Below are 22796 nucleotides of genomic sequence, written 5' to 3'. Positions count from 1 at the left end.
TGAAGTAGGGCTTCTAATGTGACATTGCCATGACCCTGCAGGACACTAGATGGAGGTCGATTAGTGTTGTGTCCAGACACCAAACAAGCCCATGCGATGGCTCAAGCATTCCTGCATCAAGACTCCAAAAATAAGTGAGTTCTTCTAACTTCTTGATTCAGTTAACTCTTTTTTTTTTTTAATCCTCACCCGAGGACATTTTTTCCATTGCTTTCCAGAGAGTAGAAGGGGGAAAGAGAGAGAGAAACATTGATATGAGAGAGGCACATCAATTGGTTGCCTCCTGCATACACCCTGACTGGGGCCAGGGACTGAGCCTGCAACCAAGGTACATGCCCTTAACTGGAATTGAACCCAGGACCCTTCAGTCCATGGGCCGAAACCCTAACCAATGAGCCAAACCAGCTAGGACTGATTCAGTTAACTCTTACATGAATCATGAATTGCTTACACCCAGAGCCTCCACTGAGTCAGCCCCCAGCACATAGTAGGCCTGCAGCTAGACACCCAAGTCTGGTGGAGAGGCCCTCCTTGTGCGATCACAGCACACTCCTAGCAAGTCATGGCCTATTTTTCCTTCGTGTCCCAGGCTTGGTGGGAAGCTCATGAAGAAGGAAGGCACCAGGCATCAGGAGGCACCAGGTGTCAAGAGGATCCACTGCGGGCTCTGGGCCCCTGCACCCAGCACAATAGCTGGTGCGTGTCCAGAGTTCAAACATCACAGAAGGGAGGCCAAGTACGGGAACAAGAGCACTTGGTACCTGTTGCTGGTTTTGATGATGCAATTTAATCAAGTGCTGCTGTTGCTGCTGCTGCTGCTGGAGCTGCTGCTGCTGCTGCTGCACCGCTGCCTGGAACTGCTGCTGCATGGCATTCTGCTGAGCCTGGAACTGCTGTTGCTGCTGTTGCTGCTGCTGTTGTAATGCCACCTGCTGCTGCTGGAACTGCTGTTGTTGCTGCTGCTGCTGCTGCAACGCCACCTGCTGGAGCTGTAGCTGGGCTAGAGATAAGACCCAGAAATCAGGCCCAGTTGTACAAGCCAAGCAGAGCCCACTGCCCAGTGCTGTGCAGACAGGGAGGTGGTAAGACCATCTGCTGCCCTGCCTGCTGCTGAGATTGAACAGATGGTGGAAGCAGCATTTGTGTTGATTATGGTACTATTAAGAATTGCTCTATAATAATAAAGAAAAAAGAAAAGGGCTAAGTCTTTTGGATGGCCAAAAAGCCCAGCCTCTGGTGAATACTCATCTACTTTCTGTCTTTATGAATTTGCCTATTATGGATATTTCAAATTAATGGATTCTCACAATCTGTGGTCTTTTGTGACAGGCTTCTTTTGCTTAGCATAATATTTACAAGGTTCAACCATGCTGTAGTACCTATCAATATTTTATTTCTTTTTATTGCCAAATAAGAATCTACCATACAGATTTACCACATGTGGTTTATCCATTCATCAGCTATGGTCATTTGGGCTGTTTCCACTTTTGGGCTATTATGAATAATGCTGATATAAACAGTGATTCACAAGATTTTCTGAGGAGCAGCTTCTTTTGGAGTAATGAAAGATTCTAAAATTGATTGTGGTGATGGTTGCACAACTCTCTGAATATACTAAAAACTACCAAAGGTTTCACTTTAAATGGGCAAACTATATGGTATGTGAATTATATCTCAATAAAGCTGTTATTAAAAAACAAAAAAGGCCTGGCTGGCGTGGCTCAGCAGCTGAGCATTGACCTATGATCAAGGAGATCAAGGTTCGATTCTCAGTCAGGGCACATGCCCAGGTTGCAGGCTTGATCCCCAGTGGGGGGCATGCAGGAAGCAGCCGATCAATGACTTTCTCTCATCATTGATGTTTCTATCTCTCTTTCCTTCTCCCTTCCTCTCTCTGAAACCAATAAAAAAATATTATATATATATGTGTGTGTGTGTGTGTGTGTGTGTGTATATATATATATATATATATATATATATATATATATATATATATATAAAGAATATGAAGAGATCCTTTGTATACTTAGACCAGTTTCTACCTATGGTACCATTTTCTAAAATTATAACATAATAACACAACCAGAATGTGTGCTCATTTGTGCAGGTGTGCATATTAAGTTCTATATAATTTTCCCACCTGGGAAGATTCAACCACCACCACAGTCAAGATACTGAACAATTCCAATACCACAGGGATCCCTAGTGGTGCCATCCCCTTCAGCAACCCCATCCCTCCACCCCTGGCAACCACTAAGGTGTCCTCAATTTGTGAAATGTTGTCATTGATTTTAGAGAGAAAAAGGAAGGGGAAGGAGGAGAGACCGATTAATTATTCTACTTATTTATGCATTTGTTGGTTGTATCTTGTATGCACCCTAACTGGGAATAAAACCTGCAACCTTGGCATATCAAGACAACACTCCAACCAACTGAGCTACCTGGTCAGGGCTGTTCCCATAAGTTTAGAATTTATAAACTATGTTTATTGATTAGCAATAGCTTTTCAATTTTATCATGTATACTTAGGTAAATAAACTATAAAGTTTAGGCATATTTTAATGTCTTTCCCAAATACAAGGACCTGAGAACCCTCTCGACTTTTTTTTTTAAAGAGAGGGATGGAGAGAGAAACATTGATATGAGAGAGAGACAACAATCAGCTGCCTCCTGCACGCCCCCTACTGGGGATTGAGCCCGCAACCTGGACATGTGCCCTGACCGGGAATCAAATAGGTAACCTTTTGGTGCATAGGATGACACCTAACCAACTGAACCACACCAGCCAGAGCAAATCCTCTCTATTTTTTAAAAGTAGGTTTTTATGTACATATAATAGACCTGATTTCCTTGATAGATTCCCTTCTTTGACTTCCTTTTATTTTGGTCCCTGTTTATTGACTTATGCCCAAACAGCAGACTTATAATAAGAGAAAGGACAGAATAATGACTAGGGTTACAGCCTCTGACCAGACTACCTGACTCAATCCGAACTCTGTCACTGCTCTATGCCTCAGTTTCCTACATTGGACTAATAACCTATTATAGGTAGAGCGCTCAAAATAGTGCTCAGGATGTAGGAGAGGTTCACATGGAGGTTAGCTCTGAGCATTATTATTCTACAGAGGTGATTTTTGTTTATACCAAGAATTCTCAACCTTTTCGCCACAGAATTTTGGGCCAGACAATCCTATATTATTGGGGCTATCCTGTGCATGTAAGATGTTTAGTAGCATCTCTGGCCTCTACCCACTGGATGCCAATAGCACCCCCCCACACAGTTGTGACATCAAAACAGTCTCCAGACATTGCCAAATGTCCCCTGGGGTGCAAAATCACTGAGAATCATTGGTTTAGATTTATACACATTTACTACCTTATATGAAAAACATTTCTTCTCCCATCTTACACTTGGCATCTTGAGAAGGATGGTCCAAGAGGTAAGAGGAAATGGTGAGCAAATAAGAGTATGCCCTTAAAAAACCTTTTAATGAAGGTCTCTTAGGCTTTACTTATCTAAAAATGTCTGTTTCCCCCATTCCTTGGAAGTTTTTCTGGCACACAACTGTGGTTGGCAGCTCTATTCTCAGCACTCTAACCACCTCCTACTATTTTCTTGACTTCATCACTAAGTTGGCTTAGTCTACCTCTTGCTCCTTACAGAAATCAGCTGTTCCTAAGATATTCTTCTGGCCTTTGGTATTCTGATGTTTCAAAACAGGTTAAGGAACGCATGCCTTATTTAACCTGTGTCACTGTGCTGAACTTTTCGAAGCCATCATCTCCTCACATACTGCTGTGGTTCCATTCTCTGCACTTGGTCCTTCTATTAGATACTAATCAGACTTTCTGATTTTATCCTCTACATTTCTTTACCCTCCTATTTTCCACGTCCGCTTCTCTGGGCTACATTCTACGTTATTTCTTCAAATGTAGCTCTAGTTCATGAATTCTTTCTTCAGCTATATCTAAGGCACTGTTTATTCATCCATACTTTTTTTCTTTCATTAATTTTATTTCTCAGTTTCTAAAAGTTCTATTTGGTTCCTTTTCAAACCTGCTTGGTCACTCCTGATAGTATCACAGTGTTTGTTGATTTGGAATTCCATCCTTTATTTCTTTATCACACCAAGCCCATATCTAACAACTGCTATGTGTGTGGTCCCTGGGAATTTCCACATCTGTTTATTGTTTCTGTTCTTCCTCATGGTGCCTTTGCTTCCTTTCATGCCTGTCGATCTTTGATTGTGTGCTCAATGCTTGACCTTAACTGCAATTCCCACATTCCTAATCTTGGAAGCATTCTCCTCCAATCTGCCCTGCTTCTGGAGGAGCTAGGGATGTCAAGGGCCCCAGCACAAATCCTGCTGGACGAAGGGATCCCAGACTTGCTTTCCCCCATCTTGCAGTGGGCCAAGGCACAGCAAGGCAAAGAGTGTCCCCTATCTTTAGCCAGCCCAGCAATCCAAATTGCAGCCTACCCAGGATCTAGTTATCCAGAAGAAGGAGGGTTCCTCAGAACCCAGTGTGTCAAACAACCAGAAACAGGACTTATTTTTAAAGTAGGTTTTACACATACATAATATAAAATTCATTGAGGAGCCCAAGCTGATTTGACTCAGTGGTTAGAGTGTCGGCATGTGGACTGAAGGGTCCCAGGTTCAAATCTGGCCAAGGGCATGTACCTTGGTTGCTGGCTCGATCCCTGGCCCCTGTCCAGGTGCGTGCGGGAGGCAACCAATTGAAGTGTCTCTCTCACACTGATGTTTCTCTCTCTCTCTCTCCCTCTCTCCCTCTCCCTCTCTCTCTCTCTCTCTCTCCCTCTCTCTCTCCCCCCACCTTCAACTCTTTCTGAAAAGCAATGGGGGGAAAAATTCATTGAGGAACAAAAATGCACAGAGTGCTATGATAAGTCTCACTCCAACCCTATACCCCAGATCACAGCCTTATCCACAGTCAGTGTTTGCGTTTCTTATGACTAACCCGGGTCACTTGGAGACTATTTGCCCTGGAGAGCCATTTGAGAGCCCTGGCAAAATCTCTAAGGCCCTGCCCTCTGGGGGCACTGGATTAAGGTTTGAAGTGGCCTTAATCACACAGTGGCATTTGGAAAAATTGTTAGAAAAGAATAGCAAATGCCCATTGGGCCATGACACCTATTTCAGGTAGATCAGGCAGGCAAGAGGGTCTCTAAAAGAGGCAGAAGCAGGGCATGAAAGTAGAGAACCCACTTCAACCTTCCTCTAGTGCCACACAGGAGACCAGGTCCCTCAGAAGCTGAAAACAGGATGTGGGTCAAGGTCAGATTGGGGAGGGTGCAGGCAGGATACCAAAGCTTTTGCCACTGAACTTCTAACAAATAAGTCTTAAGTGTGAGACTACAAGAAAAATCATGAGAGCATTCTAAATGCACAGATTTTAAAACTACTTTTTATTATAAAATATAAGTTTGTGATAAAAGAAATTCAACCAGTACACCAGAGTATAACATAAAAAGGAGCCAGGGCCAGCACCTCTCCTGCATATTCTTCCATAAGCTACCCAGTGTGTGTACCGTGTGTGCTGCTAAGACAAAAGGGGACAAAGGAGTTCAAGATGAAGAAACGAGTGAAGAGCTAAGGGTCTGATGGCAAGACATCAGCACGAAGGAAACCCAAGGAGGAAGAGGATGGCTGGGGATGGAAGGTTACAGTTCAGGAGTGGGGGGGAATGAGGACACGTGTGCCATCTGAGAAGAGCAAGGCAATGCTAATACAGTAAACCCAACAAAGAACAGGGTGCTCGTGTCAGGCAGCCTGGGTTCAACCCCAGCTCTAGGACACATTATCTTCTGAGCAAAGCAGAGGCAGTGACACTGCCCTCTTCATAGGGTTACTATGAGGGATATATGACAAAAAAACATCGAAACACCACAACCTGTACACAAGTGTTCACAGCAGCTTTATCTATAACAGTCCCAAACTGGAAACAACCCAACTATCCTTCAAGGGTAAATGGATAAGTAAACTTGATACACTCAGTCCACGGACTACTACTCAGCAATGAACAAGAATGAATTATTACTACAACGTGGAGGATCTCAAGGGCATTATGTTGAGTAAAAAGAGCCCATCTCAAAAAGGCAGACATTACATGATGCCACTGATAAAACATTGGCAAAGTGACACAATTATAGAGACAGAGAACATATCGGTGACTGCCAGGGCTTAAGTTGGAGGGCAAGTGTGATTATTAAGAGGTATACAACAGCTTGTTGGTGGTGATGGAACAGTTCTCCATGCTGACTGTGGTGATGGTTACTCAATTCCACATATGATAAAATCTCATAGAACTACACACATGTAAGTACATGCACAAGAATGCATATAAAAACTGGTGACGTCTGAATGGTCTACCTTAGTTGATAGTACTGTCCTTATGCTCATTTCTCAGTTTTGATGATGTACTAAGATATTATTATTGGGGAAGCTGGGTGAAGGGAACTCTGTGCTATTCTGCAACTTCCTGTGACCCAAAGAATTTCAAAAATAAAATGTTCTATAAAGGAAAAAAAGTACTGAAGCACTTTGCAGTCCTGAAGTACATTCCAAGTACTAAATAACTGTGTATTAGAATCAAAGGTCCATCAAGACGGGTCCTGGAAAAGAGGGAGACCTGCGCTATAGTCCAGCTCCTGGAAGGGGCAGCTGAGTGCAGAAGACAAGGGGTCGTGTCCTGCAGAGGGCAAGGGCAGCACTAGAACAGACAGTTCCTGAGATCGGGGAGTCCAGGGGTTGTGAGGTGCTAATAGCACTTCTTTGTGACCAAGAACACTCTGAGACATAACTGTCTCTATTAAAGCTATAAAATGCAACTCCTTGGATGGAGCCCCAGGCCACTCCAGCCTCTTCCAAGTCCTCCACTCCCACCCAGCGGTAGAAAGAGAGCCTCAGTGTCACTTAACTTTTCTCTCCACACCAACAGAGATAAAAAGAGCTCCTTGGAGCTTCCCCAACCATCTTAAGCAAAGGAATAAAATGCATGTTACCTCCAAAGAAAGTGGCAGGTTCTCTGAGAAGCATGGTACTCACTCTGTGGAGTTGCCGTGGACACAACAGCCATGCCATGGGGGGCCATCCCTGAGGTGCCGGGGGGCGGCTGCCCAGAGAGGGGCATTGGCTGCCCCATGGCGCCAAGGCCTCCCATCCCGCCTAGGGACTGTCCTGGGCCCCGAGAAGGCATGCCAATTCCAGCTGCTCCTGCAGCAGGTCCACCAGTCAGGCTCTGTAGTGCATTCATAGGGTCTGTAGGAACACAAAGGCATAGCGTCTTAGGGAAGTGCGCCCACTGAATCAGGCGAGGCTCTGAAGGCTGGGAGGCCTCATGGAACACCCACTTCCTGCTGCCTTCAGGCTCAACTCCCTCAAAGCCCCAACTGGTCAGAGACCAGAACCCTGGAAGCCTCCCAAATGTCTGTCACAACCCAGGTGGCAGGACACCTTGTGTGTTACTGCTTCTGGACCATGAGCCCTCCTGGGCAGGAAGCATGTCCCACACTCCTTAGTCTAGCCTGTACTAGGTTCCTAACACTGAGGGACAAATTTGCCCTCCAGGGAAGGTGATGGCCCCCACCCCTCCTGACTGTACAATACCTTCCTGCTGGGTGAGCACTCAAGGCCCTTCTTCAAGTAAACAAGAACACAGTGGTGGGGTGGGGGGAAGACATTCTCCAGGGAGACTACACATCTCTTTGTACACCAGAAGTCCACCTCTGTTAATCTGTGTAGAACCCCCACTGAGGAGTTGTCAGGATACTCCTCCTACACCCAGGGCAACCACACCAAAACAAGCTAAGGCATGAAGGAGAGGTCCACACAGTGCCAAGGAGCACCACGACAGTGGCCAAACCCACAAGGTCTGCAGTCTGAGCACAGTGAGCAATGCTGAACAGAGGACAAGGAACCTAATGCTCTTGTCACACGCTCTCATGAGTGTAGGCTCACAGCAAATGGTTAGCTCACATATAGGTGTAGCCTGGCCTGGGCACCTTGCCAGAGGACTGGGTGCTCAAGGACCCTATGCCCTAATGCCAAGAGCCCAGACGTTCTCCTGGCCATGTACTCTGATCCCACCCACCCCGGCTGGCTGAGAATCACTAAACATGCAAAGAGACCCCGAAGGGAGATAGGGCCCACATGGACAGGTGCAGCTAGCTCATCTGAGGCAAGCATGGGCATCTGGCATTTATAGTTCTGCTGCCTATGGTAAGACAAACAGCATGGAAGGCTAGCTCCCTTCCTGAAAGGTTGGAGTCTAGTTGGCCATGTTGGACCTAAATTCCTTTACTGGCAGCTTGGTCAATGAAACCAAGACTGAGTCATCAGACAAGGTCTCCCTTATGTGATAAAACCTTGAAATTAAAAAATAAAAAATAATAATTTTTAACTTACAAAGAAACTTTGTAACTTAAGAAAGATAATCCACAGCTATTCTCTAAGAACTCCTACACACTGTTATACTAAATATACAATAATAGTTCTCTCCCAGAGCAAAATTTTAGATGTCTCAATAACTATGTGAATGTTTATAACGTTTTTGCTGGGCAAAAACTGTATTCAAGTGAAATGTGATGTGGCAGCAGCATCTTATAGGACAGGAAGAGGAAGGATAGGGGGTATGGGGCACAGCTCCACAATTCTCATGGCAGCCACAGGTTTTCACTCTGTGAACTTGGTCCTCTAGTAACAGTTTAACCCCAGGTACATGTGGCATCCACAATCTCATTCCTGCTACCCCAGATCCAAGGGTGGGAAGAATTTGAATTCAAAAAGGAAAACTTCTTACCACTGACAGAAGCTTGAGATTTCTTGTTATCTATATTTAAAAAACAGAAACAAAATAAACCAAGTTTTATATAACCACATATTTCCACAGTAAGTCAGTTTTACAGGCATTTGCCCAGAGGTCATTTGCTAAAACTGAGCTGACCCTGCCTAGAAACTAGATAAAACATACCTCAGAGCTTCAGTGTATGTACGTGTGTGTGCACGCACGCGCTCACGCACATGTACGTGTGTGTCCCATTCCTGGCAGCGCTGACGCACAAGGGGGTCTGATCTGGGGGAAGAGGGTGCAGAACCGCCCCATGGTCAACCTGGGGCCTCAGAAAACTGCCCCCAGGCAGAGGCTCACTCTGGGCCTACTCTAGCTCTCCTTCCTTCCCATGTCCATAGTCTCAGCTCGTGCCCTGAGCAATAAACAAGAAAGCTATAGGGATCCATGATGGGCCCAGAATGGTGCTGAAAACTCCACGAAACCTCCATTTTCAGCTTACGCTGGTGAGGCAGAATCTCCATTTTCTAGAAGAAACTGAGGATGGCCAAGGCTGGCTGGAAGCCAGATCTAAATGGCCCTAGCATCAGGTAGGGAACTGCCACACCAGTTCCACTCTTGCCCGAGGAGCTGGTGAGATGGCTGCGGACACCCTAGTTCACAGGCCTGTGTGTGCCAATAGGCCAGGGCCACTTCCTGAACAGACGAGTCCAGCCTGAACAAGCAGAGTCCCTTGACAGGACAAACCAGGGCGGTTCATCCAGGCTGCTCATTCCCCAGGCTCCTACTTCCATCTCCTCTTGTCCTATACTCCATAGGACCTTCCCAAACACAGCAAGAAAATGAAATTAAGTGAAGTTCACCTTGCTGGCTGTCCTGGTAAAAAGGGAGTGTAGAAAGAAGCAAAACCTACTGGCCACACAAGAGCTCTGGGGTTGTCCCTTAGCCCAGGATTACTGACTGAATCTGTAGCTGCCTCTACAACCATGGGGAATCAGTGACTGGACTTGCCAAATGCACACTCTAAGGATAGACTATGTCAGGAGCCCATCTCCCATGGTAACACAACTGCAGACAGGCAGGAGGTGCTATTGGCTGAAACCAGAGTGCCCTACCAGCCTGGTTCCTTTAGAGACTGTAGCCATCAGGAACACTCAGTGTCTATACAGAAGACCACCAGGACCCTGACCCTGGGCTGCAATGACATTCATTTCTGAAGAGCCATGGCTGCTGCTGGGCCTGGCTGACAGGACCACAGCAGGACCCTGGGAATCAGAGGTGGAATGTGGCAGAACCTGTGTGTCCCTCACCATGTCAGGGAGCTAGATAGATGCAGGACTTAGGAAGTTGGCCTCAGAAGCTTTCAGCCTGACAGGAATACGCATTTAGGTCAGGCCTCTGTGGGTCAATAAAACCAACTATTAGGGAAAGAAGTTTCTGTTCCAGGGTAAACTGCTTATTTAAGAAGAACTGCATAGAGATAAAAGCAACAGTCCTTTTTTTATAAAAAAAGAATTCTTTTTTTTGTCCTCACCAGGGGATATGTTTATTATTTTAGAGAGAGAGGAAGGGAGAGAGGGGAGAGAGAGAGAGAAACATCTATCAGCCACCTCCCATACACACCCCAATGGGGGATCAAACCTGCAACCTAGGAATGTGCCCTGACCAGAAATCGAACCCACAACTTTTTGGTGCACAGGATGACGCTCCAACCAACTGTACCACCCGACCAGGGCAACAGTCCTTTTTAAAAAGATTAAATGGACAAGCAAAAACAGCAAACCGGTTTAAACCACTTTGAGGCTAACATTTCCATTATGCCAAAATCAGCATTTTTGAGGCTGAGGCTCTGGGGGGAGGGGAAATATGGAATCAAATGCAAAGCAATGAAGAACTTTCCAGAAAGCAGGCGCTTTTTTTATACAGACATTCTGACTCAGGCACTGTGGCCAAGTAAGTCTCTACCGCACAACAGGGCCAGCCTCTCACAGAGATCACAACCAGAAATGTAAAATTTTACTTACGAATGTCTCGAAAATGGATAATGAGCCTGGCCACAAGAGAAAGGTATTCGTCCTAAAAGTAAAAACAGGAAGCAGTTTAATCCCAGATGAAGAAGGGAAGCAGTGTGCCGCCTCTTCCCACCCCCTTGAACCCTGTGCCACCAAGCTGAGGGCTCTTCCTGAAAGGCTGCTGGGCTGAGGCCCACTCACACCTACGGCAAAGCTCTGCCCAGCTGGGCCTCCTCTGGAATCTGGCTCTCAGAGAAAAGCTGTCAGTGCTCAGCTACAGGAGGCCAACAAAAGGCAGAGAGAAACAGAAAAACAAGAGACTTCAAACTGCTGCTCCTTCACCTTGCTGTAAACACTTAACCAAGAGGGCCAAGCACCAGCTCAGGCACCCCTCTTTTCACAGAGGGGACAGTAGGTCCAGTGGGAACAAGGGGCTGTCCTAAGGTCACACGGCATATCAGAAGTAGAAGTAGTCATGGGCGGGCCGCTTCTGTCTTTGCAGTATTTGTATCGAGGTACTTTCGCTTTTAATACCCAGTCTGTTGCGTTTTCATTGCTGACGTAGCACTTACATGCAAATCTGGATGTTTGCCCCTGGCTGTGCTTTCAGAGATCTGTGTTAATCTGAATTTACAGCACAGGCAAGGGAGAGGACACAGGGCCACTCAAGGGTGGCAGGTGAAGGCCACGGCTGAGGACCCTCTTTGTCCCAGCTGTCGTGTTTCTGGAACTGCTCAGCAGGGCCTGCCTTCCACCAATTGTACTCTTTGTAACCAAGGACACTCACTACCGGGTGTTCTGGGGAAATCACTACTGTGAGTTTGTCCTGGAGTCAACAAAGGGATGTTTGAGTTAAAAATCTTATTTCACAGAAGCTGCCCATCCTTTCCCTCCTTAAAATGCCCATCCTTCCATCAAGGAAGCTCAGAAAAGGCAAAGTTTTCACTCTCTGCCCTGTTCACATGACCCAGGGACACACACCTGTGAGCCCAGGGACAGACAGTGAACCTCTGTCATAAGAGTACCTCCAGGAAAAGGGAAATAAAATGAAAATGATCTCAGATGGATGTAAAACTATAAGCACACTTTCTAAATCTTTATTTTCCTTCATCTATCTCCACACTTCACCCCATCACTTTTTTCAGCCAGGGGAATCAATAGAGGAAATCATGAGGGGAAAAGGCCTGGGGCGGGGGGAGGGAGGGAAGCTGGAATCATAAGTACACCTAAGGAGGCAAGTACAGGAAGAGGGAGAGTGAGGCTCTACTGGAGCAAAGAGACACAGGAGGTTGTCAACACTACCAATTTCCAACTGCCGCCACCAATCTCTGGTAGGAAGGACAATGTACTGGAAGTGGTCACTGGTGTCAGGGCTCCTGCATGTGGACCACCTACTAAGGCTGCTCCCTGAAGGACAGAAGTTTGGGGAGTAGATATCAAAGACGGTTGGTGGGGGGGATGGGGCTAAAGGAAGCTCAGGAAACAAGGTGGCCAAGTATGAGGTGACGAGGATTGGGAGCTTGCCAGGTCAATATTTGATGTCTTCTTAGGGCCTTGGACCATCTTTTAGGTGGGTGATATCTTTTTTTCTTTAATCCTCACCCCAGGATATTTTTTCCATTGATTTTTAGAGAGAATGAAGGGGGGGGGGGGGACAGCAACGTGAAAGAGACACATTGATTGGTTGCCTCCACATCGATTAGAACGCTCTAACCACTGAGCCAAACCGGGAGAGGTGAGCGGTATCTTAAAAGAATCTGTGGAGTTTTCTTCACTTCCATAAAAGGTAAAACAAGAGGAAGCAGGTTTTAAAAGCCACGCCCTGCTGGGTGGCCCAGTAGGTTGCGGCGTCATTCCGCACACCAAAAAGGCTATGGGCTTGATTCACAGACAGGGCACATACTTAGGCTGCAGGTTCAATCCCCAGTCGGGGCACATATGGGAGGCAACTGATTGATGTTTCTCTCTCCCTTTCCCTTCCTCTCCCTCTAAAAATACTCAATAAAAACAGTTAAAAATAGGAAAAAAAATATGAAGCATCACATCAGGTGTATTCTTGCTCTTGCTAACAAGACCACTGCACCCTCTACTCTTTCAATCTAACACCCAGTTCACAAGAAATAAGGGGAAGGCAGAAGTGAGTCAGGCAATAGGGAATGCTGTTGGTAGAAACATGGATGTTAAAGGGCCTGCCACTTAGGAGTCGGAATTGAGAAACCTAGTAGAAAAAGCTCATATCATCTTAGAGAACCCATATATCATCAAAAACAGAATGTTAGTAGAAAGATCAACATTAAAGGTGTTTCTGCTGAGGGCTCAGAGGAAATGAGGAATATGTTATTACAAACTAAAGCAAAGAGAATCTTTGTCATATAGTGGCATAAAGTTTTGCTGAACTGTATCCTAGTTGTGTGGAAAGCAGAACTGGTAAGCAATAAAGCTGATATTTGGTTGAGTAGACTTCCAAAATGGCCTGGTTTTTTCTTACTACTTATAGGAGTCTGGACTGCCACACATTAGACAAAATGGAGCAAAGGAGCACTATCCTCTCTACCTTTGTCATGAACCTGCTAGAAAGGCTGTGCCCCAGGCCTTTCTAGCAGATCTCAGCAGGTGTTAAGAAAATGCTAGACTTTTCACACATACTTTTTTTTTTTAATATGTCTTTATTGATTTCAGAGAGAGGAAGGGAGAGGGAGAGAGAGAGACAGATACATCAGTGATGAGAGAGTCATTGATGGGCTGCCTCCTGCACACCCCCTGCTGGGGACTGAGTCCGCAACCCAGGCATGTGCCCTGACCAGGAATCGAACCACGATCTCCTGGATCCTAGGTCGATGCTCAACCACTGAGCCACGCCCAGTCGGGCCATGTTCACATTTTTTAATGTACACAATTGTGCTCTTCTCAGCTCTAAGACAATGCTTCTAATGCCCAAATTCTTGAGCAGTCCAATAACTATCCTTGATTAAAGAGGAATAGCAGGAGATGTGTTCAGATTCAGACAAAAGCCAGAACCTAGGCTTGTAAGACCCCTTAAAAAGGCTAAAGGTAGGAAAGTGTCTCCTTTTATCAGATGTTCATGGGCATCCTCCTCCTTCCTTGCTGGGAATGCAGCTGGGGCTGACCCTATTTCCTCTCCTCCATTTATTCCAGCTGGTTGACTGTTTAGCTCAGGCCCTCCTTTTTGATTAGTCCCAAGGTTGCTTTCCATTTCTGATGCTCTCAGCCTCCTTGGTCCCTGAGTTTCATCTTGGCCCTCCCCACCCCCCACAGTGGGGATTCAGGTCTGCTCTGGTCATTTCTACACTATAAATCAGAAACATGTACTACTTTTGCACAGTACTATATTAAATGTGAAAGTGTTGATGTGTGTATAACATATAACTTAATTTAAAGGCAATCAAGTAATAAGCAAATGTTCAGAAATGTCCCCAGTTGTAGTAAGCATCTCTACGCACTGCCGCTATAGGTACCAACACAGAGGTCCCAGGACCCCTGACTGTGTTATCATCCAGTGGATGCCAAATTCTTCTGAACCTTCAGAAGGCTGGTTCAAGTATTTGGAGTTGTCACTATCACTATTATCCACCACCCCGGGCACAGTCATTTTTGCTTCTGTCAGCCATCAACTGATGAATACAGAAAATGTGACATATCCATATGATGAAGTATTATTTGGCAATTAAAAGGAATAAAGTACATGCTACACCATGGTCCATGGATGAGCCTTGAAAGTATTATGCTAGTGAAGGAATTGAGCCCGAAAAACATATACTATATAATTGCTTTTTTCTTTTTTTTTTTAAATATATCTTTATTGATTTCAGAGAGAGGAAAGGAGAGGGAGAGAGAGAGAGAGAAACATCAATGATGAGAGGGTCATTGATCACCTGCCTAGCCCGCAACCCAGGCATGTGCCCTGACCGGGAATCGAACCCCGATCGCCTGGATCCTAGGTCGACGCTCAACCCGAGCCACGCCTGGCCGGGCTATAATTGCTTTTCTATAAAAAGTTCAAAAAAGGCAAATCCACAGTAACAGGAAGCAGACAAGTGGTTCCCTAGGGCTAAGGGTCAAGGACAAATTGAGAGTAACAATGGATATGGAGTTTCTTTTAGAAAATGTTCTAAAATTTAGATTGTGGTGATGGTGGGACAGCTCTGTGAATATACTAAAGACCACTGAATTGTACACTTTAAATGGGTAAATTGTATAGTATATAAAGTAGATCTCAATAAAGTTATTATTAAAAAAAGAAAGAAACAAAGAAAATGCTTATCATATATACCCAGGGCACAGAACCCTCCCTGCCCTGCCTCAAGAGCTCTTCCTTTCACTTACGTGTGCGCACACACACTCATGTGCTCTGCCTTTAAGACCAAACCGTATAGATGGTTTCTGTTTTGGAACCTGCCTTTTCTAACCAATCATCTTTACCTTTCCATTTCACAAAATGTTCACCTCATCTAAACATTCAGACCATGCTCAAATTTCCCCAATTGACCTCTAGATATCTTGACAGTTATCAAATCAGTATCCAGTCAAAGGCCATAAATAACATCTGCTTTTAATTTGTGACACATACCATGTCTTAGAACTCCAACACCACACTCAGGCACAAGATGCTCAGAGCATACCTAATGCATCGGAGCGGGGATTGGAGGTAAGGATCTATAAGGAGGACAGGGCAGGTGTGAGGCAGAACAAAAGCCCCAGGCGTTAGCCCCACACTGCAGGAACTGGGTAACATTAGACAATCAGCGTGGCTTCTTTATGCCTGTTCTGCTTCATTTTTCCTAAAACAGCTCTGCCTCAGGGAGCGTGCACGTATGGAAGGAGGTGGTCACATGAAACTGGTAATGCTTAGCCCAGGATGAAAGCTTACACATTGGAAATCCTTCCCAACTACTCCACCGGTAATATTCCTATGCATGGTTCCTCGATCAGGGTCTTGGTCTCCACTAGCACCACCTTCATCACTTAACAAAAGGGGACAGAAACTCTTCTGGGCCCACATGTCAGGGCCCTGTGGGGCTTAGGTGAGGACTCCCTGGTAGGGATGACACTGAGGCAAGAGCCAGTTCTTACTCAGGGCACTCGATCCTTCTAGAGAAGCTGGGGCCTGAGTGAAGGACCTACAGGATTCATGGGTGCTAACCACGAATGGAGGATGCTGGTAGTGATGTCTAGGGTGAGACGCTGGGCCTGCATAATGAATCCACCCAGTAACCTCCCTGTACCTATACCATGGACACACAGAAAGACCCACAGAGTGATGCAGGCAAAGCTGATAGTGCCCGTGATCAATCAGTGAGTAGCCACTCCTTCCCCACTCCTTAGGCAAGGAGCATCCAGAGTCCATATCACACCTTCCCCTTCCTGAGCCTCTCTGCCATGGGCTCCGCCCACCAGAGTCTTACCCGGGTCTTAGCCTTCAGGAATACATGGCTCTCCATATCCTTGCTGGATTTACTGTGGGCCACACCAGCTTTTCTCATGGCATCCTCTCTGAAAGACAAAAAAAGAGATATTGACACACCTATGGGTCTGCTCCTGCAGGGTTCCCAGACAAAAGGCCCTGCATAGCAACTGCACCTGGGTGGAGTGGGCCTGTCCCCCAGCACATCAGCCTCACTGAGGTCCAGAAAAAGCAGAGCAATGAAACGTGGCTGAGCAAGGGAGTCAGAGGACAGGGCCACAAGAAGGAAGGAACAGGAAAGATGGTTACCACAAAGCAAAACAGCCATCCTCGGCACAAGGGGATAGAGGGGCCAGGCCCTAGGGATAAGTCACAACCAATACAAAATCAAGTGCACATTAGAAGGCTGAGTGGCCAGCCAGCCTCTATTTCCTGCCTTCTGAATGGCCTGGGTCCCCACCTAACTCTGGCATTAAGAGCAGTGGGACTCCAGCTCCACTTTCCTTCTCTGTAAAACAAAGGGGCCATGACAAGTTATCTCTCAGTCCCTCCCAAGGCAAAGGTCCCTCCCTATGTGGGGTGTGCAGGTTTGCCAGGTAGGACCCAGGAGATAAGCCCCAACTTCAACATCTTCTAGCTGGGGACAGGAAGAGACAGACCACAGATACGAGAAAAACATCTTAAAACCACATTTGCCAATATACGTACAATAAAAGATGAAATCCTATCACAACTTTTCATCATGCCAATGCTCTGCTGGGATAGAGCCGTGAACATTAGCTAAGCTTGAGCTCCCTTTGAATGGTAGCGTGGGCACAGGCGCACACACACACACACACACACACGTAAGAACACGTGTATGTGTTAGAAAGGAAGGGGCATGTTAGACTCGGGTCCCCAGGCCTGGCCTCTCTGCTCACAGACTGTCTTCTTTCCTGCAGGATGGGTCTCCCTGCCCATCTCCCCACCATTGGGCCTACCGATAGACAAATGTACAAACATATCAGGGCTCTGCTGCCTCACCCTAGTGAATTAAACAAGCCCAGTCCAGCTGGTGCTAGAAAGCTTTCTGACCATTCCAAACAAAGAAACCACAGGCTATTGGAAGAGTGTGCACATGGGGCTGCAGAATCAGATTTGTGATCCTTAAAGAAATCCCAGAAAAGACGCTAAATGCTAAGAGATGGACAAGAAAGATAATATGACACTGACCCACCACACCAATAGATAGGGATATAAGACTAGGACCACAAGAGAGATGGAGAGAAATAATGCAGGACAACTCAAGATCCAACTCACAGGGAAGTGAGGGTGGCAGACCAGGAGGACCCGGCACCCACGTGCTGAGGCTAGCATGGGGCAGGTACTCCACACATGAAGATCGAGAGGTGTCACCTGGTAGGCTCTAAGTCAATGAGCATTTCCAACAAGAAAAGTGACTAAGCAGGCCTGTCTTCAGAAGGGCGACTCACCTGTGCCCCACAAGACAGTACCTGTTCCCCTTGCCACCACTTTCTGACAGCAATTTGAGGCAAACACTGCCATAGAACCCAGAACCAACAGGGTGACCCAGAGAAGAGCAGTGGACACGGCAAGGGGGTACTTGCTGGTCAGCAGGACAGCCTAGAAGCTGACTGGGTGTAGAGTGGGGAGGGTATGGGGTAGAGGGTGGAGCCAGGAGCCACGGTTTGTAGCACAAAGAGGCAGAGAGGGGTGCTGAGGTCTCTCAAGATGAGACTTGCTTACACAGATGGGCTCTGTGCCCAAGAGCAGCTATCCCCAAGGGCTTAGTCAGGCTCCTGGCTGTGTAAAAGCTGTCTTCCTGAGTTGCTGGCTGGCCATCTTTTATAGGGTCAGCAGATTCACAGGCCCCACAGACCCTGACCCTGTGCATCTTAAATGCAGCAAAGACACCTGGAACATTCACAGAGATAAGGCACAGACACCAGCTTACTTTAATAGCTTTCAGGTAGGAGAACCTCACCAGGCCCAAAGGCAACAGATGCCAGGGGATCTGCTGGAGGAGTCCTATCCCATCCTCATCAGGGCAACATCATAGATGACATGGACGGCATGGGCACCGGCTATCAGTGACTCAGAGCCTGAGGAGCACTGACAATACGGGAGGCCAGAAATAGGCATATCTTGACAAGCTGGAACACACGCCTTAACAAGAAACGGAACTGGTATAAACGTCCAGTTCTGCCCATGAGCCATAAAAGGGGTTGTGCCAGTACAGAGCCGAGGAGGAAGGCTGTTCCTTGGCCAGGTATCAGGGCCCTGCGAGGCAGCACCATGCCCATGTCATGCACTTGTCCCCTCCACTGCTGCCTACAGAGCCTGCCCAAACAGGCTGTGCGTGTTTGTTGGCTGAAGAATAAACAGGTGTCCTGTGCACTATTTTCAGTTCTACAAATCTTATTTTTAAAAATGTTTTTGCTCCTGTTTCTAGTCTGCAGATCATGCTCCATAACACAGAAGGAAAAAAAGAAACCAGGCAGTTATGCTGTCTGTTAGTATCTTACATTTTCCCCCAAGGAGACAGCCTGTCCTTTCCTATTCAGCCACCTCAACATTTTGTCTGAGGCACCTCTCCATTATCGGGGTTCTAATTGCGTGTCACACCACATTTCATACGCGTGCTTTGGTGTGGTGTCCCTCCTTTGCACTCAGGACCTAACATGTCCATTGTATGAGGCTGTCGCTGGGACCCAGTCCCACGCTGGAAGCAGCCCTGCACAGGGGGAGAACCGGCTGCTTGCCAAAGCCCCCTCCATTCTCCCCGAGCTGGGCTTTGCTGCTGTCCCAGAAAGCCAGCTGGAGAAACAGCCTGAACGGCCACTCCTCAGCCTCCACCTCCAAAAACCAAACCCCTTCCAGCAACTGTATCTAAAAGAAGGCAAACTACCATACAAGGAGATGGCCCCAAACACGGAGCAAAGCGGAGGTTATGGCCTCAGAGACACAACTGAAAAGAACCAACATGTCAAGGTGAGCTCTGCCCTACACAAGCCCCAGGTCTATGCCACCCAGCTGGGGTAGGTCAGGGAGCAAAACTGGTGTCAGTTCACAAGGACAGATCCTAAATGGCTGTCCTGACAAAGTTCCAATACCAAAGCATCCACCACCAAACCCAAGGCTGCCAGGGAGGTGTTAGCACTGTAAAAGAAGGGCTCTGGTGGCCTAGCCCGCATTCTAAGAAAATGAATGGAGGACTGAAACCGGCTCAGAGCACACAGCCTCCTGCTCTGACCTGGGCTCCACAAGCTCCCTCAGTCTACCTTCTTCCTGATTACCACAGCTATACCAGTCTGCCCAGTCAGGGTTCCACTGGTATCTGGTTTAAACCAGAGTCTGCTAAGGGAGGACCTGATCCATCACACAGGCCCTGTAAGCTCCCCCATCCAGGACCGGAGGACGCCCTTACCATCTAGATCCTGCCTGAGCAGAAGGCGGTGACACCTCGAAAACACCCTGCAATCTTAGCTCTGTGCCCACCAATCACTCAGACCAGAAACCTGGGAACCCCCTCTTCAGTTCCCAATTCTGACCTCCATTCCCTAAAGTTCAACTCCTCACCCCATCTCTCACTGAACTTGTGATGATCCCTCCGGACAGGCTTGTCTCCAGGACCCATTCCTCCCCCTACCACCACCTTTGCCAGCTCCTCAAGCCACATGTATGACAGTAAGTATGGGGAGCAACTCAGGCTATGTCCGTGCCCACCTCAAGGCAGGCAGCCCCTCAGCAAGGGAGTCTGCACCCTCACCCACTCTACTCGCTATCCCAAGGTCCTGCTGCCCTATACACTGCCCAACTATGCCACCAGCCCTGTATGCTGGGCCCTCTGACCTTGCTCCCATTCGAGCACCCTCACTCTCTACTTCATGGTGGACACTTCAACCACACCCATGGCACCTCCTCTGTGAGAAATGCTGGCTTCCTGTTTGTCAGCCCCACTGTCTTATGAGCACCTTGAGAACAGAGACTGTGGCAGCCACCTCTGTATTCAGCAGGCAGTAATCAGTATCAGACAAAAAACTGGCTATTTGTAACACAAGGAGTGGTTAATGCCATATATTTTGATTAAACGTAATGTGCAGAACCTGAGAATCAGTGTGGTAGGCACCAGAGAAACCAGACCTCAAACAAGCACATTCAGGTTGCAGAGGCCAGGGTGACTGGAGAAAGGCATATGCTGGGGCAGGCGGAAGTGCTGGGCAGCTGGACCTGGCAGGAAGTAGAAAGAGGAAGGGCCTGAGCTCCGCAATCATACAGACTGGGGTGCAAATTCCAACCTGGCCACTTGCCAGCTCTAGGTCTTGGAAGAGGCACTCTACCCCCCAAGCACATCCTCTCCATAAAGGACCACTCTGAGGGAGGTGTACAGAAGGGGCCAGGATGTGAGGATAGGCCCAGCCTCAGCATGGCCTGCTCTTCCTTACCTTTCCCTGTCCCCATATTGGGAAACTCACTGGAGCACAGTCCTAGTCCTTGTAATCTGAATCAGGGCAGAATAAAGCCAAAAACCAGCAACTGCATGTCCTTGGGATGGTATGCATGGACATATGCTCAAAGTGTGCCAATGCCCCAGTCCGCCCCTCCCCACTCCTCCCCACTGAAGGTGACCCTGGATAAGGTATCACCTTGTAGAGCCTGCGTGTCCTCATCTGCAGAGAGAAGATGGTGACAATGCCCACCTCACGGGGTTCTTCTAAGGATTACAAAAGTTAACACTGTCAGGCACTTGGCACACAAGAAGAGCTAATGTGTGTTGAAGAAATCAGTCAGAGAACAGTCCACCTCACTGCACAGTAAGACTGCATCCCAAAATACATCCAACAAGCAATGACGTTCATGTCACCCCCTTCCTAGATGACAGCAGTGAGCGCACGTGGCTCCCTCAGGCAGAGCTGCTCTCCCACTGGAACTCTGAACCATCTGGAAGTGTGCCCCATGGGTGCCCCGCTCTACAGCCCCTGTGGGCTGCCCATTTCTTTTTCTTTTTTTTTAAAGTCATAGTCTTCATACAATTCCTTATTTTTTATTTTTAAGTACATCTTTATTGATTTCTAAAAGAGGAAAGGAGAGGGAGATAGACAGATAGATAGAAACATCAATGAGGAGAGAGTCATTGATTTGCTGCCTCCTGCACGCCCCCAACTGGGGATCGAGCCCACAACCTGGGCATGCGCCCTGACCAGGAATCGAACCCTGATCGCCTGGATCCTAGGTCGACACTCAACCGCTGAGCCACACCTGGCCGGGCTGCCCCTTTCTTAAGGAAGATCTTCACACACCCGTGCCTACCCTCTAGCTGCCAGACCCTCCCATCCACACTCCATTCCTAAGAGCCCTGGGTCATACCCAAAGGCCCTCTCATCTCTCATGAGATCACCCTCTTCAATGCTGCCCTCTTCCCCGGGTCAAACTTCTTTTCCGATTACTGAACAAATGCATGAAACCCCAGGAGAATGAGCTCCTCCGGTCTGCTGCAGGTGTCTAAAGCAGAAGGTTCTTTCCTCCCTGGTTCACAGACTCACCCACCTGACCTCAAGTGCACAGGACAACTTCTGCCCACCTATCTGTGTGGCAGACTTTCATTCTGACCAGAGGAAACTTCTGATTTGAGAACCACAATACCCATCAACCCACTGACCTCTCATGGGGCAGTTTTTGCCAGTCCCACCCCACCTCCAAGAGAAACATCCTGGTGAACTGCCACCTACCTGCTGTGGGACAGGAGCTCGAAGCTCGTATGTGTGACCCTTCACCCTGTGTGTGTAAAAACCCCAATCATAAAAGTAGCAGATGACAAGAGAATAGTTATACAACAGTGGGATGAGGAAGGCTTTCCTAAGCACATCACCAAAAGTAGACACCATAAAGGGGAAAAAGATCTTGCTAGATTAAAAAAGATTTTTACCAGCCATGTGTGAAAGAAACAGGAATAGATTCCCTGATAATCCAGGCCCTTGGCAGCTCAAACCCAGCCCTGATGTTCTAGGGGTGAGGTTCTGGAAGCCCTGTTTCCTTTCCGGGGTGCTCAGAAAAGTGACAATCCCACCCTCACCCCTACCCTGTACAATGGCCCACATGTTTGGGGGCAAACTCCCAGCATTTATGGTTCAGCCCAGGGAAGCTCTATGTTTAGTAAGGCACAGCTCAGGCCAGCATAAAAAAGAGCTGTCCCACCCTCCCTAAATGCCAGCTGGGCACATGGATGAGGACAATCCCGAAACTTCTGCCCAGCTCTAGCTCCAAGGAATTCCGTGAGCCTGCCTACAGGAGAAGGGACAGGAAGTGAATAAAGACAGACTGGAAGGAAAACAAATCACCACACAGGCACTAAGAGGGAAATACAACCTTGACTGATTCTTGTTATATCTATGGGTTTCACATTTTCAATTCAGAAAGGATCTATTTTTCACTGTAATTTTGGCTTGTTCCCCCAAAATATTATACTCCCTTAGGGGCCAAATTTTTTTTAAATCAAGAATTTATTTGGAGAACAGGATGATAAAGGATCAGTCAGAATGAAAAACATATAG

The 22796-nt window shown here is 47.2% G+C and overlaps 1 protein-coding gene across 3 annotated transcripts in view; it reads right to left on the bottom strand.

The window, feature by feature from the left end:
* Positions 1–22796, bottom strand: part of MED15 (mediator complex subunit 15) — a 56117-nt gene that overhangs the window by 18619 nt on the left and 14702 nt on the right. For all 3 annotated transcript variants that reach the window (XM_081123283.1, XM_081123285.1, XM_081123284.1), the window contains exons 2-6: positions 16247–16334; positions 10836–10887; positions 8824–8853; positions 7071–7283; positions 762–1000 (exon numbers count right to left, since the gene is read on the bottom strand). In XM_081123283.1, the coding sequence (XP_080979409.1) occupies positions 762–1000; positions 7071–7283; positions 8824–8853; positions 10836–10887; positions 16247–16334 (622 nt within the window). The remainder of the gene's footprint in view (positions 1–761; positions 1001–7070; positions 7284–8823; positions 8854–10835; positions 10888–16246; positions 16335–22796) is intronic.

The sequence above is a fragment of the Miniopterus schreibersii genome (assembly GCF_964146895.1).
Source record: "Miniopterus schreibersii genome assembly, chromosome: 20".
Lineage (NCBI taxonomy): Eukaryota > Metazoa > Chordata > Mammalia > Chiroptera > Miniopteridae > Miniopterus > Miniopterus schreibersii.
The sequence above is the reverse complement of the archived record's forward strand: the minus strand, read 5'-3'. Positions and strand labels throughout refer to the sequence as shown.